At 43.6% G+C, this 18931-nt stretch overlaps 1 protein-coding gene across 1 annotated transcript in view; it reads right to left on the bottom strand.

Moving 5' to 3' along the window:
• Positions 1–12316: 12316 nt before the first annotated feature.
• Positions 12317–18931, bottom strand: part of LOC111955542 (uncharacterized) — a 73896-nt gene continuing 67281 nt past the window's right edge. The window contains exons 32-34 of the mRNA XM_070436452.1: positions 18421–18525; positions 12629–12687; positions 12317–12520 (exon numbers count right to left, since the gene is read on the bottom strand). Of these exons, the coding sequence (XP_070292553.1) occupies positions 12487–12520; positions 12629–12687; positions 18421–18525 (198 nt within the window). The 3' untranslated portion in view covers positions 12317–12486. The remainder of the gene's footprint in view (positions 12521–12628; positions 12688–18420; positions 18526–18931) is intronic.

The raw sequence follows: 18931 nt of genomic DNA on the forward strand, positions 1-18931 counted from the left end.
AGGTCACTGAAGAGATAGAGGAAAGCTGTTTGAAACAGTCACCACAGACAAAGACAAAGACACAGACACAGACACTTACCTTGCCCTGTCACCCAGTGCTCTGTAGTCTGATGTAAGCTCTGAGATGCCAGGTAATCCGTCTGTCTGTTTCCCCTTAAGTAGTCCGCCTGTCTGTCTCTCTCGGAGTAGTCCGCCTGTCTGTCTCGCTCGGAGTAGTCCGCCTGTCTGTCTCGCTCGGAGTAGTCCGCCTGTCTGTCTCGCTCGGAGTAGTCCGCCTGTCGTCTCGGCCCGGAGTAGTCGCCTGTCTGTCTCGCGCCCGGAGTAGGCCGCCTGTCTGTCTCGCCCGGAGTAGTCCGCCTGTCTGTCTCGCCCGGAGTAGTCCGCCTGTCTGTCTCGCCCGGAGTAGTCCGCCTGTCTGTCTCGCCCGGAGTAGTCCGCCTGTCTGTCTCGCTCGGAGTAGGTCCGCCTGTCTGTCTCGCTCGGAGTAGTCCGCCTGTCTGTCTCGCTCGGAGTAGTCCGCCTGGTCTGTCTCGCTCGGAGTAGTCCGCCTGTCTGTCTCGCTCGGAGTAGTCCGCCTGTCTGTCTCGCGCTCGGAGTAGTCCGCCTGTCTGTCTCGCTCGGAGTAGTCCGCCTGTCTGTCTCGCTCGGAGTAGTCCGCCTGGTCTGTCTCGCTCGCGAGTAGTCCGCCTGTCTGTCTCGCTCGGAGTAGTCCGCCTGTCTGTCTCTCTCTGAGTAGTCTGTCCGTCTGACTCTCTCAGAGTATTCCAGATGAGCCTGTCTGTCTCTGTCCGAGTATTCCAGAAGAGTGTGTCTGTCTGGTATTTCTAGAAGCATCTGTGTCTCTCTGCATTCTGGGCTCTTCCTCTCCCACCACTCTGGACTCAGGGAAGTCTCCCAGTCCTTCAAATGTGTTGAGCTCCTCAGAGCTGAGAGAGGTGCAGGAACAGGGACAGAGACAGGGGAGGGGTGTGTCGTATTCTCTGTGGACAAAGAGGGCGTGTGGGATGGTATGGAGGAAGAGAGGGAGGGTGAGGTAGATAGGACAACTGTGGAAAGAGAGGTAGAAAGGGGGATTGAGGGAGAGAGGGAGGGAGGGATTGAGGAAGAGAGGGGGATAGGGGGAGGTGTAGAGAGGGGGAGAGGGATGGAAGTAAGAGATGGCTGATCCTGGAGGAACGGGGAAGGTACTTGTAGGGGTTCCTGGTCTTCTCCCAAAAACACTGGGAGAGAGAGAGAGAAGGGTGGAGAGAAAGAGCAACGTTATATCATGGCATTCAGGTAAAGAACCACTCCCCCATGGACAGATAGAGATATTTCTGTGGCTCACCTGAGATCTGAACCAGGAGCCTCTGGGGCGTCTGGTCATTCTCCTCCTCTGATAGACTGACAGGGAGAGGACACACTCCCTCGGTCTCACGTGACTCTGCCCCACACAAACCTGAGAGAGATGAAACGATGAGTGGATACACAGCAGATGCTTTAACTTCAGTTAAGAACAGTTTCAGGCAAAGAACAGTTTCAGCTAAATAAAAGTGTCACGACTCTCCTGTGAGGATCCAAAGATCAGGTTACAATGGATCAATATCCACTAGACCCCTCTCACACGCAGAGGGGAGTAGGGATTGATGTGGGGGATTTATGACACCTCACGCCAATCGTAAATTGTATTCAGCAGGGAACTCATTTTGGTGATTGGAATGTTTCTCTGTTACAGAGACATTTTGCAGCCCAAAAACTCTAACGTCCAAAAGTGAACACTGGGACAATATTTCTAAACATCCGGATGTGGGGAATGATGAGAGTTGGTCTATGGAACATTAATGTCTATTTTGTGACAATTGTATAACTAAAATGTTGTAACTTGAAGAGATTTCACACTGTGTATGTCAAGTTTACATCCTTTACATTGTGTAGGAAATATAAAGGATGAAGATAATATTTTTGTTAACTTCTTATGGCTGCAGTGGCAGTATTGAGTAGCTTGGATGAAAGGTGCCCAGAGGTGCCCATAGTAAACTGCCTGCTCCTCAGTCCCAATTGCTAATATATGCATATTATTATTCGTATTGGATAGAAAACACCCTGAAGTTTCTAAAACTGTTTGAATGATGTCTGTGAGTATAACAGAACTCATATGGCAGGCAAAAACCTGAGAAAAAATCCAAACAGGAAGTGGGAATTCTGAGGCTGGTCGATTTTCAACCAAGACCCTATTGAATTCACAGTGAGATATGGATGAGTTTGCACTTCCTACGGCTTCCACTAGATGTCAACAGTCTGTAGAACCTTGTCTGATGCCTCTACTGTGAAGGGGGGCCGAATGAGAAGGGATTGAGTAAGGTCTATCATGACCTGACCATGCTCTGATCATGCGTGTTCACATGAGAGGGAGCTCTGTTCCATCGCACATCTGAAGTCAATGTAATTCTCCGGTTGGAACGTTACTGAAGATTTATGTTAAAAACATTCTAAAGATTGATTCAATACATCGTTTGACATGTTTCTACTGACTGTTACGGAACTTTTTGACATTTCGTCTGCTTTCATGAACGCGCTTCCTGACTTTGGATTTGTTTACCAAACACACCAACAAAAATAGCTATTTGGACATAAATGATGGACATACCGAACAAAACGAACATTTCTTGTGGAAGTGGGAGTCCTGGGAGTGCATTCCGACGAAGATCAGCAAAGTGAAGATTTATAATGCTTTTTATGAGTTTTGTTGACTGCACAATTTGGCGGGTAACTGTATGGTTTCCTTTTGTGGCTGAACCCTGTTCTCAGATTATTGAATATTGTGCTTTTGCCGTAAAGCTTTTTGAAATCTGACACAGCGGTTGCATTAAGAACAAGTTTACCTTTAATTCTATGTAAAACATGTGTCTTTCATCAAAGTTTATGATGAGTATTTATGTTATTTAACGTGGCTCTCTGCAATTTCTCCGGATATTTTGGAGGCATTTCTGAACATGGCGCCAATGTAAACTGAGGTTTTTGGATATAAATATTAACTTTATCGAACAAAACATATGTATTGTGTAACATGAAGTCCTATGAGTGTCATCTGATGAAGATCATCAAAGGTTAGTGATTCATTTTATCTCTATTTCTGCTTTTTGTGACTCCTGTCTTTGGCTGGGAAAATGACTGTGTTTGTCTGTGATTTTGCGGTGACCTAACATAATCGTTTGTGGTGCTTTCGCTCTAAAGCCTATTTGAAAATCGGACACTTTTTTGGGATTAACAACAAGATTACCTTTAAAATGGTATAAGATACATGTATGTTCGAGGAATTTTAATTATGAGATTTCTGTTTGAATTTTGCGCCCTGCACTTTCACTGGCTGTTGTCATATCATCCCGTTAACGGGATTGCAGCCATAAGAAGTTAATGGGGGCCTGTTCGGCCCACCTTTTCCTGTAGTCCACGATCAGCTCCTTAGTCTTGCTCACATTGAGGGAGAGGTTGTTGTCCTGGCACCACACTGCCCACTTCTCTGACCTTCTCCCTATAGGCCGTCTCATTGTTGTCGGTGATCAGGCCTACCACTATCGTGTCGTCAGCAAACTTAATGATGGTGTTGGAGTCGTGTTTGGCCACGCAGTTGTGGGTGAACAAGGAATACAGGAGGGGAGTAAGTACACACCCCTGATTGTCCCTAGTGTTAAGGATCAGCGTGGCAGACGTGTTGTTGCCTACTCTTACCACCTGGGGACGGCCCGTCAGGAAGTCCAGGATCCAGAGGGCGGTGTTTAGTCCCAGAGTCCTTAGCTTAGTGATGAGCTTCGTGGGCACTATGGTGTTGAACGCTGAGCTGTAGTCAATGAACAGCATTCTCACATAGGTGTTCCTTTTGTCCTGGTGAGAAAGGGCAGTGTGGAGTGCGATTGAGATTGCATCATCTGTGGATCTGTTGGGGCGGAATGCGAAATGGAGTGGGTCTAGGATATCTGGGAGGATGCTGTTGATGTGAGCCATGACTAGCCTTTCAAAGCGCTTCATGGCTACCGACGTGAGTGCCAAGGGGCGGTAATCATTTAGGCAGGTTACCTTCGTGTCCTTGGGCACGGGGACTATGGTGGTCTGCTTGAAACATGTAGATATTACAGACTCGGCTAGAGAGATGTTGAAAATGTCAGTGAAGACACTTGCCATCTGGCCCAGCGGCTTTGTGAATGTTGACCTGTTTAAAGGTTTTGTTCACATCGGCTACCAAGAGTGTTATCACACAGTAATCTAGGCCAGCTGGTGCTCTCGTACATGCTTCAGTGTTGCTTTCCTTGAAGCGAGCATAAAAGGCATTTAGCTTATCTGGTTGCTCACGTCACTGGGCAGCTCGTGTGTGGGTTTTCCTTTGTAGTCTGTAATAGTTTTCAAGCCCTGCCACAACCCGACAAGCGTCAGAGCCGGTGTAGTAGGATTCAATCTTAATCCTGTATTGACGCTTTGCTTGTTTGATGGTTTGTCGGTGGGCATAGCGGGATTTTTTTAAAGCGCCCGGATTACTCTCCCGCTCCTTTACAGCGGCAGTTCTAGCCTTTAGCTCGATGCGGATGTTGCCTGTAATCCATGGGATATGTACGTACAGTCACTGTGGGGATGACGTCGTTGATGCACTTATTGATGAAGCCGATGACTGAGGTGGTGTACTCCTCAATGCCATTGGATGAATCCCGGAACATATTCCAGTCTGTGCTAGCAAAACAGTCATGTAGCGTAGCATCCGAGTCATCTGACCACTTCCCTATTGAGCGAGTCACTGGTACTTCCTGCTTTAGTTTTTGCTTGTAAGCAGGAATCAGGAGGATAGAATTATGGTCAGATTTGTCAAAATGGAGGGCGGTGGAGAGCTTTGTATGCATCTCTGTGTGTGGAGTAAAGGTGGTCTAGGATTTTTTTTCTTTGGTTGCACGTGACATGCTGGTAAACATTTGGTAAAACTGATTTAAGTTTGCCTGCATTATAGTCCCCGGCCACTAACAGTCATCAGATTAATTTAAGTCAAGTCACAACAAAAGTTGACACCAGAATCTGTGAACCCCATTTTATGTTCTCGGCACGATTCGTAGAAAATAAAGGGGCTGTGCTTTTACTGGTTGGTTCTACTTTGTGTATCTCATTCCAACACCCACACACCCTAGTGCTGCCCCCCACAGTTTCAGTACAACAGTTTCAGCTAAAGAACAGTTTCAACAACAGGAATCCAACTTCAGGTGATTGACCTCAGTTTCTCCTCTAAGGAGTCAGATATTACGCGTTCTGCTGAAACTCTAGCCTCAGATGGCTTATACTTACCTTGAGCTGGACCTTGGGCTGCATCGGAATTGGACAAGGGAGCTGTCTGTCTCAGATCCTCTGGGTTGTGATTGGTCGAGGGAGCTGTGTGTCTCAGATCGCATGGCTCTTGTTGCCGTCTGATGATGGCTTGCAGTTTACTGACAGCTGTGGATCAAGACCACAATAACAATCATATATCAACCACAGTAATTAAAAGAAAGATTAACCCATTTAGAATGTTATTTTGTGCATATCTGAGCGATGTTCTATCGATTCCTGGGGTCATTTCATGTGTATCTGAGCTATTGCAGTTCACGCATGCAGAAATATAACTCGTCATACCGGCTGTATTTCTGTCTGCTTGAAAGGCAATAGCCCAGATACATTTGAAAACATGACCCCTGAAAACCGATACAACATCGCCCAGAAATGCACAAAAAACATTATAACATTCAAAATGGGTGGATTTGTCCTTTGTACAAGCTTACCTTCCTCCACAGGAAAGGACAACAGCTCTTTGTACTCATCAGCTTCCACTTCTACCTTCTGTTACACAGAGAGAGAACATCAGCAAATGTGTTTGGTGCTAGTGTGAATTTGGTGCTAGTAGAGCGTGTGAGTTTGGAGCTAGTATGATTTTGGTGCTAGTAGAGCGTGTGAGTTTGGTGCTAGTAGAGCGTGTGAGTTTGGTGCTAGTAGAGCGTGTGTTTGGTGCTAGTAGAGTGTAAGTTTGGTGCTAGTATGAGTTTGGTGCTAGTAGGGTGTGAGTTTGGTGCTAGTAGAGCGTGTGAGTTTGGTGCTAGTAGAGCGTGTGAGTTTGGTGCTAGTAGAGCGTGTGAGTTTGGTGCTAGTAGAGCGTGTGAGTTTGGTGCTAGTAGAGCGTGTGAGTTTGGTGCTAGTAGAGCGTGTGAGTTTGGTGCTAGTAGAGCGTGTGAGTTTGGTGCTAGTAGCATGTGAGTTTGGTGCTAGTGTGAGTTTGTGTGTGTCTGTGGGGCCTAAAATAGTTTGAGTTTAATTTACAGGAAAGAGGCACACAATTTTCCTGTAACAGTACGCAACAGTCAATAGGGTTCATCATGCTTTGTGACAGAGACAACCTGACTGACGCAGGAAGCAGGCCCCAACGAACGAAGCACAGACACCTTCCACCCCGACAATTGTAAACTTTCAGTGTGTGTGTTGACCTGCATGCCCATTCCTGCGTCTCTGTCGACCTTCTCCAGGTGAACGGCCATTTTGAACAGCTTCTTCTCCATCTCTACCGGGCTGGAGGTCCAACCAGGGTACTTCAACCTCTACAAAAGACAACAAGCGGAATTTAATGCATGTCAAATATCCCCCAAATAAATGGTTATCGATTGACATCCCTCTAATGATGCACATCTTACTAAATAAAAAGATAGACTTAAAAACACACGCACCACATAGTTGTGTCGGTGGCTGAGGCTGGTCATGTGATCAGCAATAGCGTGTTTCATCCTGACAGAACATAGCTGACAGTAGTACTGTTTCCTTCTCCTGTCGGACACCTGGACCAGGAAGTTCACACCTACACACACACGCACACACACACACGCACGCACGCACGCACGCACGCACGCACGCACGCACAGGTCACTTCAAAATAGTATTACGGTCCAAACTTGAGATACTGTCCAAACTGAGAGACTGATGAACCAACCAATGGCAGCCTTGATAACAGGAATACTGACCAACCACAGGGTTGCTCCTCCTCTTGTTCCTCTTCTCTCCTCTAGGGGGCTGGGACGGTACTGTGGAGTCAACCGGTTCCTCTTTCACAGTGAGAGGAGGTGAGCTGTTCTGGCTCTGCTGGGCAGTCCCTGAAACACACACAAAACCATTCACAGGAGGTGAGTGTGTGTATGTTTGTGTGTGCATGTGTGTGTGTGTGTGTGTGCGTGCATCTTACCTTCAGTATTGGTAGTGGTTGTGTCTCCAGCAACAGGTTCTCTCTTTACCACCTTCATAACAGAACAGATCATATGATTGATGTACTTTTGATTGATTGGTTTATTGAGAGATTGATTAATTCATTATTTGATGGAGGAGTTTGCTGTGGGTTGTCCCATTCCCTCCCGTGTCTCCAGTTCATTGTATTGATAAGGGCAGTGATCAGACAGATATTGATTTTGAAGGGTTTTAACCATATAGTCTGTTAAAGGAGCAATCTGCAGTTGCTACACTACATCCATTTTTGGACTTAAAAATGTATGATTCTTGAAGAATAGAACTCCAATGAACAACTGCTGTACCCATCAGACACCCAAACTCTAACATGCTGACCACACCGCTCGCGTCACAAAATAAATGTACTCAAATGTTATTCAATCATTGCACCCACACTGGCCGTGCGCGTCAACGAGCGTCTGCATAGCCAGGTGCTAAAATAGAATTGGTTCTATTTGTTGACGCTTGACGCGGTGCAAGTCCCGCCTCTCCCATCTCCTCATTGGTTTTTAGGAGCATATGCCCACGTGGGTGATTGAAAGCTGAACTAAGATCCACACTCCAGCCCAGTTGGTGGTGGTAATGCACCTTAAAACCTCTTGACACTACAGGGGTGCTGTTTCAACTTGGACATTTATCGTTCCCAAATTAAACTGCCTCGTACTCAATTCTTGCTCGTACAATATGCATATTATTATTACTATTGGATAGAAAACAATCTCTAGTTTCTAAAACCGTTTGAATTATGTCTGTGGGTGAACCAGAACTCTTTCTGCAGCGAAATCCATGACAGGAACTGCGAAGGTCTGAAAACGAGGCTCTGTTCTCAGATCAGTTTAAAGCTCTGTATGTATCCTATGGGTCGACATGAACTGCACCGCCTTCCCCTGGATGTCAGTAACCAATGAGAAGTGGAATGGAGTGTCTACGTAGTTCTCAGAGCTTATAAAAGGCCAAGGAAGGAAGGAGCTCTCTTTTCGCGTTCGTCATTGCGCAAAGCAAGACCTCAGGATGGCATTTTGAAATCTCAGTTATCGGCCTTAGCTATATCCGTCTGTAATTAAATTCGATATAGGTGTTAGAAACATCATAACGAAGTATTTAAACCGAGTTATATCAGTTTATGCGAGTATATTGCTATTTTCGGAATTTCCTTAGTATTGCGTTTTGGGGATTTGGGCATGTTGTGTGCCACATAGCTATTGTTAGCTGCTAATTCCGAAGTTGAAGATGACGTTTTACAACCAAGCAACGATTCTTTTGGACAAAGGACACCTTGCCCAAGATTCTGATGGAAGCTCGTCCAAAAGTAAGAGCTATTTATGATGTTATTCCGTATTTATGTGGAAAAAGTAAACGCATTTGTCCGCCATTATTGCGGCTCTAGTCTGGCTGTAACGCACACTGTATGTCTAGTAACGTTAATTTTAAAAATCTAACTCAGCGGTTGCATTAATAACTAATGCATCTTCATTTGCTGTCCAACCTGTATTTTTTTTGTCAATCTAATCGATAAATAATCGTAAACTTAGGTGCCTTTCCAAGATGGCGCCGGCCAGAATGCATGACCTGTGCCACTGATCACATTGTAAACCACGATTTGTGCTGCTAAATATGCACATTTTCAAACAAAACCTATAGCATTGTGTAATATGATGTTACAGGACTGTCATCTGACGAAGTATATCAAGGTTAGTCAAAAATTATATATCTTTTGCTGTATTGTTACGATCGCTAACCTGTGCTGCTGGTAAAAATGCTTGTGTTTCTGGCTATTGTGCTAAGCTAATATAATGCTCTATATTGTGTTCGCTGTAAAACACTAAAAAATCTGACATATTGGCTGGATTCACAAGATGTTGGGCTTTCATTTGCTGTACGCTGTGTTTTTTCAGAAATGTTTTAAGATGAGTAATTAGGTATTTGACGTTGGTCTCTGTAATTATTCTGCAGCTTCGGCATATTTCAGATTGCAGCTGCAATGTAGAACTGTGATTTATACCTGAAATATGCAAATTTTCTAAAAAACATATGCTATACAATAAATATGTTATCAGACTGTCATCTTATGAAGTGTGTTCTTGGTTAGTGGCTATTTATATCTTTATTTGGTCGAATTAGTGATGGCTACTGATGGAGTAAAAAACTGGTGGAGTAAAAAAAGTGGTGTCTTTTTGCTCAACGTGGTTAGCTAATAGATTTACATATTGTGTCTTCCCTGTAAAACATTTTAAAAATCAGAAATGATGCCTGATTCATCAAGATGTGTTATCTTTCATCTGGTGTCTTGGACTTGTGATTTAATGATATTTAGATGCTAGTATTTACTTGTGACGCTATGCTAGGCTATGCCAGTCAGCTTTTTTACTGTGGGGGGTGCTCCCGGATCCGGGTTTGGGAGGAATTAGAGGTTAAAGTTGGTTTCCAAACGCCATATAAATTCCAAAGAAGAAGAAGAAGCCTGAAGGAGGAGAGATTACTAGAAACAAACTCGGTTTACCTTTTTATCTGTGGATTAATTGTCGAAGTGGAGGACCTTGTGCATTTCAGGTCAAATAACAACCCAATGTTTATATCCCAGGAGAAATTAGCTAGAAACAGCAAGCTAGCTAGCTAAATGTCCATAAATGTTTAATGCTTTTTGACCTGTTCCCAAATGAATGTAGTTGGTTCAGAGTTCATTTTGATATTTCAACCTGCATGTCCTGATCGCGTCTGGTGTAGGTGGACAAAATCAACATGCGTGAGCGGTCTGGTCAGCACGTACTCCAATGTTTTTAAGCAAAATAAAGTAAACAAACATGATTAAAACCATAACTTTTGATATCATGGATGGTCAGTCCTTGTCTATGAATTTGAGAGTGGGTACATTTCTCAAGCGCCACCCCTCAGCTTTTTACCAAAACATTGGTGCGGTGAACTACTTCGTTATTGTTTCAGCTATGGATTGGCCCTTTAACCACATAGTCTGTTTAAACCATATAGTCTGTAAAAATAAAACATACAGTCTGTTTTAACCATAATGCAGTTTACACACCAGATGTACCTTTAAATCATTGTGGGTTACCCAGTATGTTAGAGGCACACCAGTCAACCCTAAAGAGCCTAGGGCCCTTTGCAATGTAACTGCAAGGCCTTGTGAGCCTGTTAGACCACCATACGTTACGGTCCAAGTTGTTATCTGGGGGACCGTCAAAGTTAGAATGACTGACACCCTTCCCCCAATACGGCAAGAAACATCTGGTATTCATTTACATTTGGTTGGTCCATCGAGATTTATGATTGTTTATGCATAGATTCCACAGGATGCAGGGAGGCAGAGACTCTCCTATATACACTGCTGTTTGGGTTTGTTGACGTGTATTGTTTGTATGCTTCCCGGCTTTATTAAAATACCTTTTTATTCAAGTGTTTGTTGTTCTCAATATCTTAAAAACCGTCAAGACTCAGAACCCTACAATTAGATGATTATAGGTTGTAGTTTATCATGGGTTGTCCCGTTCCCTTTGGTGTTTTCAGTTCAGTGTATTGATAAGGGCAGTGATCAAACAGATATTAGATGATTATAGGTTATCAATTACCGTGGGCTGTCCTAGTCCCTCCTGTGCCTCCAGTTCTGCAGCTCTCACTCTCAGCTCCTCATGAAGAGGCCCCGCCTTCACCGTCAGCTCTGGGCTCACTGGCCAATCAGCAGCCAGCTCAGGGTACACTAGTTTCTATGACAACACAGTCCAGTGGGAAATGTCACTTACCGAGTTCAGTATGTATGGAGCTTGAACATGAAACACAAATCAGACCTGGGTCAAATATCAGCTCCAGTCGTTGAAAGTACACTACATGACCAAAAGTATGTGGACACCTGCTCGTGGAACATCTCATTCCAAAATCATGGGCATTATTATGGAGTTGGTCCCCGCTTTGCTGCCATAACAACCTCCACTCTTCTGTGAAGGCTTTCCACTAGATGTTGGAACATTGCTGCGGAGACTTGCTACCATTCAGCCACAAGAGCATTAGTGAGGTCAGGCACAGATGTTTGGTGATAAGACATGGTTTGCAGTCGGCGTTCCAATTCATCACAAAGGTTTTCGATGGGGTTGAGGTCAGGGCTCTGTGCAGGCCAGTCAAGTTCTCCACACTGATCTCAACAAACCATTTCTGTATGGACCTTGCTTTGTGCAAAGTTGGCATTATCATGCTGAAACAGGAAAGAGCCTTCCCCAAACTCTTGCCACAAAGTTGGAAGCACAGAATCAATCGTCAGTAGTGAGTGTTGCAACCGAGGACAGACGATTTTTACGCACTACGCACCGTCAGCACTCGTCTGTCCCGTTCTGTGAGCTTGTGTGGCCTACCACTTTGCGGATGAGTCATTGCTGCTCCTAGACGTTTCCACTTCACAATAACAGCACTTACAGTTGACTGGGGCAGCTCTAGCAGGGCAGAAATTTGATGAACTGACTTGTTGGAAAGGTGGCATCCTATGACGGTGCACACGTGTGTTTAAGTCACTGAGTAAGGCCATTCTACTGCCAATGTTTGTCTATGGAGATTGCATGGCTGTGTGCTTGATTTTATATACCTGTCAGCAACGGGGTGGCTGAAATGGCGAATACACTTAATTGAAGGGTTGTCCACATACTTTAGTATAATATGTGTATTTGACTCAGGTCTGGACACAATGTATGAGTGGGGTGGTTGTGGTGTGTATGTAGGTGTGGTGTGTGTGTGCATGTGCGATATTAGTGGGGATGTAGTGTGTGTAGTATGTGGTGTGGCTGTGTGCAGTCTGTAACCCACTATGTGAGTGGTAGCGGTGTGTCGAGCAGAGATGTAGGTTCCAATGAGGGATGGAAGTAAAACACCTGTGAGAACAGCAGCGGCCAGAGGAAGTACACTTCACTGTCTGTCTGTGCAACTCTGATAATGACACTACGGAACCGGGAGACGGGAGGAGAGGGAGGGAGAGCAAAGAGAGATGAGAAACACAACTAGGCAATCTTCACCAATTATAGCTCTATATATGAAACTATGTATGCACATTAAACAATACACACACAACACACTTACCGATGACAGGCTGTGTCCTGGTGGAGGCATTCAGGTAGGGACAACAGAGCTGTAGAGGTCATGGTGGGGTTGCTGACCTCTGACACCTGGGGTGGAGGGGTCAGGGCTGACCTTGGGTGAGGGTCAGGGCATGACCAACCAAGTCGGGGGGGTCAGGTGATGTAAGGGTCACTTCATTTTGACCTTCATTACAATGTTCAGGCTGGAGAGACGAACCAACACACAGTTGAAATATATTAAATTATTCACAGACAGTAGTTATAGGCACAATAGTTTATAAAAAGTACCGGTAGCATTATTATTGACTCACCATGGCGAAAGGATCTTTCTGCACACAAAATTGTATGTGTGTGCATCCAACTCCATTACCTACACACACACAAACACACACACACACACAAACACACACACACACACAAACACACACACAACACACAACACACACGACAGCACTACTCAAAGCATGGTAAGCGCCAACACAAGCATGCACACACATTAGTGATGCACGGGTTGACACATAACCCGCCGTATAACCGCGGGGCGGACGGGTTTAGGGTAATTAAATATTGTATGGATAAAGGGCGGGTTGAATAAGCAGAAAACAATAGCTTAAAAAATCCGTGAATGTATAATTTACATTTTTGTCATTTAGCAGACGCTCTTCTCCAGAGACACTTACAGGAGCAATTAGGGTTAAGTGCCTTGCTCAAGGGCACATTGACAGATTTTTCACCAAGTCAGCTCAGGGGTTCAAACCAGCAACCTTTCAGTTACTGCCCAACACTCTTAACTACTAGGCTACCTGAGTGTATTATTGTTTAATGTGCACATAGCTACCTTTTGATGAGAAATTAGTGAGTGTTTATCATCTCTCTCTTTGCCTCATTAGTGCATAAGCCTATGCTTTAGGGCCTAACTGTGTACACGCCAAACAGCCTACATGCTAATCACCAAAGGCTTTCGGGAACGGGCAGAAAAAGTTTACGTCAATCCACGGAGGCAAAAAGGACAATGTCGGAGTGCGACAATGTCGGAGTTTAATTCAATAAGAGAAAAGCTGTGAAAGGAGTGTTGAAAATAAAGAGAAGATTGGGCCAGAAACGTTTTGGTGAAGTTGTAAAGGAGAATGATTGTGTGATGAGTGTGAGGCGCTATACAAATTCGACAGTCACAAGACTTCAAATAGGGTTATGGCCTACAGTCAAGGGAACTGTAGCCTACTGTTCAGATGGGTTAAATGGAAACTGAAATCTGGACACTGACTGTAGGTCTATAACCACTCACATAATCTTAACATTAAAATGCTACAATGTAGGCAACATTTTGACTCAGAAACAGGAGTTCCTTTCAGCATCGTGAGAGAATGTGAATGCTCAGTTATATACCGTCTGTAGAGGTGCTATCTTGATCAGCATCATAAAAGCTGATAGTATTTCATCCACAAGAAATAATCATCCAAACTGAAATCTTATCAGAAACACGTTGGGTCGTTTTCACAGCTTTCTATTTCCTTACCACCGGTCAAACTGATGTCATTTGGATATTTTGCACAGAAAATCTTATTTTTTTTGTTATTGCATTTTCTCCCCGGTGCCTTTGCATTCGTGTCTTTGCATCGCAAAAAAAGATGACAGAGAACTTTACCGATGTCAACTAGATCAAAGCATTCATTCTATTGATTTCTGACATTATTCTGGTGAGCAAGGGTTTATTAGTGTTCTAGGGCAACATATAATGACAGAAGAGAAGTTGTATGTATTTAATTATAGACAAGTTGACTATCAAATAGCCTACCAAAATGTCGGAAATGATGTGCAGAAACACATACATATATAATATATACATACATATACTGTACATTACAGGTCGACCGATTAATCGGAATGGCCGATTAATTAGGGCCGATTTCAAGTTTTCATAACAATTGGAAATCGGTATTTTTGGGCGGCGTTTTTTTTTTTTTTACACCTTTATTTAACTAGGCAAGTCAGTTAAGAACACATTCTTATCTTCAATGACGGCCTAGGAACGGTGGGTTAACTGCCTTGTTCAGGGCAGAACGACAGATTTTCACCTTGTCAGCTCGGGGGATCCAATTTTGCAACCTTACAGTTAACTAGTCCAACGCAATAACGACCTGCCTCTCTCTGGTTGCACTCCACAAGGAGACTGCCTGTTACGCGAATGCAGTAAGCCAAGGTAAGTTGCTAGCTAGCATTAAACTTATCTTATAAAAAACAATCAATCATAACCACTAGTTAACTACACATGGTTGATGATATTATTAGATATTATCTAGCGTGTCCTGCGTTGCATATAATCTGACTGAGCATACAAGCATACAAGTATCTAAGTATCTGACTGAGCGGTGGTAGGCAGAAGCAGGCGCGTAAACATTCATTCAAACAGCACTTTCGTGCGTTTTGCCAGCAGCTCTTCGTTGTGCGTCAAGCATTGCGCTGTTTATGACTTCAAGCCTATCAACTCCCGAGATGAGGCTGGTGTAACCGAAGTGAAATGGCTAGCTAGTTAGTGCGCGCTAATAGCGTTTCAAACGTCACTCGCTCTGAGCCTTCTAGCAGTTGGTCACCTTGCTCTGGATGGGTAACGCTGCTTCGATGGTGGCTGTTGTCGTTGTGTTGCTGGTTCGAGCCCAGGGAGGAGCGAAGAGAGGGACGGAAGCTATACTGTTACACTTGCAATACTAAAGTGCCTATAAGAACATCCAATAGTCAAAGGTTAATGAAATACAAATGGTAGAGAGGGAAATAGTCCTATAATTCCTATAATAACTACAACCTAAAACTTCTTACATGGGAATATTGAAGACTCATGTTAAAAGGAACCACCAGCTTTCATATGTTCTCATGTTCTGAGCAAGGAACTTAAACGTTAGCTTTCTTACATAGCACATATTGCACTTTTACTTTATTCTCCAACACTTTGTTTTTGCATTATTTAAACCAAATTGAACATGTTTCATTATTTACTTGAGGCTAAATTTATGTATTATATTAAGTTAAAATAAGTGTTCATTCAGTATTGTTGTAATTGTCATTATTACAAATATAATAAATAAAATAAAAAATTGGCCGATTAATTGGTATCGGCTTTTTTGGTCCTCCAATAAATCGGTATCGAAAAAAATTAATCGGTCGACCTCTACTGTACATCTACATACAGTGGGGAGAACAAGTATTTGATACACTGCCGATTTTGCAGGTTTTCCTACTTACAAAGCATGTAGAGGTCTGTAATGTTTATCATAGGTACACTTCAACTGTGAGAGACGGAATCTAAAACAAAAATCCAGAAAATCACATTGTATGATTTTTAAGTAATTAATTTGCATTTTATTGCATGACATAAGTATTTGATACATCAGAAAAGCAGAACTTAAAATTATTGGTACAAAACCTTTGTTTTGCAATTACAGAGATCATACGTTCCTGTAGTTCTTGACCAGGTTTGCACACACGTGCAGCATGGATTTTGGCCCACTCCTCCATACAGGACCTTCTCCAGATCCTTCACGTTCGGGGCTGTCGCTGGGCAAATACAGACTTTCAGCTCCCTCCAAAGTCTTTCTATTGGGTTCAGGTCTGGAGAACTGGCTAGGCCACTCCAGGGACCTTGAGATGCTTCTTACGGAGCCGACTCCTTAGTTGCCCTGGCTGTGTGTTTCGCGGTCGTTGTACATGCTGGAAGACCCAGCCACGACCCATCTTCAATGCTCTTACTGAGGGAAGGAGGTTGTTGGCCAAGATCTCGCGATACATGGCCCCATCCATCCTTCCCCTCAATACGGTGGCATCGTCCTGTCCCCTTTGCAGAAAAGCATCCCAAAAGAATGATATTTCCACCTCCATGCTTCACGGTTGGGATGGTGTTCTTGGGGTTGTACTCATCCTTCTTCTCCAAACACGGCGAGTGTAGTTTAGAAAAAAGCTCTATTTTTTGTTCTCATCAGCGACATGACCTTCTCCCATTCTCCTCTGGATCATCCAGATGAGTCATTGGCAAACTTCAGACGGGCCTGGACATGCGCTGGCTTGAGCAGGGGGACCTTGCGTGCGCTGCAGGATTTTAATCCATGACGCATGGTGTGTTACTAATGGTTTTCTTTGAAGACTGTGGTCCCAGCTCTCTTCCAGGTCATTGACCAGGTCCTGCCGTTGTAGTTCTAGGCCTGATTCCCTCACCTTACCTTCATGATCATTGATGCCCCACGAGGGGAGATCTTGCATGGGAGCTCCAGACCGAGGGTGATTGACCGTCATCTTGAACTTCTCCATTTTCTAATAATTGCGCCAACAGTTTGTTGCCTTCTCGCCAAGCTGCTTCCTATTGTCCTGTACCATCCCACCTTTGTGCAGGTCTACAATTTTACCCCTGATGTCCTTACACACGTCTCTGGTCTTGCCATTGTGGAGAGGTTGGAGTCTGTTTGATTGAGTGTGTGGACAGGTCTTCTTTTATACAGGTAACGAGTTCAAACAGTTGGCAGTTAATACACGGTAGTGAGTGGAGAACAGGAGGGCTTCTTAAAGAAAAACTAACAGGTCGTGAGAGCCGGAATTCTACTGGTTGGTAGGTGATCAATACTTATGTCATGCAATAAAATGCAAATGAATTACTTAAAAATCATAACAATGTGATTTTTGGATTTTTGTTTTAAATTCCGTCTCTCACAGTCGAAGTTACCTATGAAAAAATTACAGAGCTCTACATGCTTTGTAAGTAGGAAAACCTGCAAAATCGGCAGTGTATCAAATACTTGTTCTCCCCACTGTAGGTCTTCCAAATGGACAATGACCCCAAGCATAATTCCAAAGTTGTGGCAAAATGGCTTAAGGACAACAAAGTCAAGGTATTGGAGTGGCCATCAAGGAGTGGCCGTCAAGGTATGTGGAGTGGCCACAAAGCCCTGACCTCAATCGTATAGACAATTTGTGGGCAGAACTGAAAAAGCATGTGGGAGCAAGGAGGCCTACAACCTGACTCAGTTACACCAGCTCTGTCAGGAGGAATGGGCCAAAATTCACCTAACTTATTGTGGGAAGCTTGTGGAAGGCTACCCGAAACATTTTACCCACGTTAAACAATTTAAAGGCAATGCTACCAAATACTAATTGAGTGTATGTAAACTTCTGACCCACTGGGAATGTGATTAAAGAAATAAAATCTGAAATAAATCACTCTACTATTATTCTGACATTTCACATACTTAAAATAAACCGGTGATCCTAACTGCCCTAAAACAGGGAATTTTTTACTAGGATTAAATGTCAGGAATTGTGAAAAACTGAGTTTAAATGTATTTGGCTAAGGTGTATATAAACTTCTGACTTCAACTGTACATACTATACATATTATACATTCCCCTTCAGCTTTTCCACATTTTGTTTTTCTCATCAGTCTACACATCAGTCGGTCACAGTGACTCGCACTATTGTTTTTGGTCACCTCCCTGACCAAGCCCCTTCTCCCCCGATTGCTCAGTTTGGCAGTGCAGTCAGCTTTAGGAAGACTTGGTGGTTCCAAACTTCTTCCATTTAAGAACAATGATGGCCACTGTGGGTACCATCAATGCCGCAGACATTTTTCGTACCCTTCCCCAGATTTGTGCCTTGACACAATCCTGTCTCGGAGCTCTACGAACAATTCCTTAGACCTCATGGCTTGGTTTTTGCTCTGAAATGCACGGTCAACTGTGGGACCTTATACAAACAGATGTTTCCCTTCCAAATCATGTCCAATCAATTGAATTTACCACAGGTGGACTCCAAGTTGTAGAAACATCTCAAGGATGACCAATGGAAACAGGATTCACCAGAGCTCAATTTCGAGTCTCATAGCAAAGGGTTTGAATACTTATGTAAATATGGTATGTATCTTTTTTCATTTGCAAAATTTTCCAAAGATAACCATTTTCACTTTGTCATTATGGGGTATTGTTGTGTAGATTGATGAGTATTTTTTTAAAAATCGATTTTAGAATAAGGCAAAATGTGGAAAAAGTGAAGGGGTCTGAATACTTTCCCAATGCACTGTATATTCCGTCATCCCCCCGCACGCACACACACACACACACACACAAACCTCAGCCTCTCCATATCCCATGGTCTTCTCCAGCTTCAAGGCAGCTCTCCTCAACTTCCTATGGAGCTGGTTCCCTTTGGGGACAATCACTGTCTTCAGCGACCTCTGTCAATGGACACAAACACGTTACTCAAGCAGGCTACATGCCCACACAACACACACATTACACAGGCAGACCACACACACACTTAAATGATGACACTCATGCACATTAACATAAGTCCATATATTGTATATACTCGCGCCACATCGGTCATTCCAACTCAAAAGTACAAGAAAGAGGATTGACACCCACCATCTCAGATTGTTCTGAAATTGTTTCTGTAGTTAGAAACCGATAAGATTAGCATTCCTGCAACATTATTTTGTTGAAATATAATTAGATCTATGATCAATTATGCTAATTGATTGCACCCAAATATTCATAGAATATTCAATAAATATAGTACTTAACAATGAGTAAGACATGAGGAATCCCCAAAAATGTTATAAAGCCACTCACGGACCCCCC

The sequence above is a fragment of the Salvelinus sp. IW2-2015 genome, linkage group LG31 (genome assembly GCF_002910315.2).
Source record: "Salvelinus sp. IW2-2015 linkage group LG31, ASM291031v2, whole genome shotgun sequence".
NCBI classification, from domain to species: Eukaryota; Metazoa; Chordata; class Actinopteri; order Salmoniformes; family Salmonidae; genus Salvelinus; species Salvelinus sp. IW2-2015.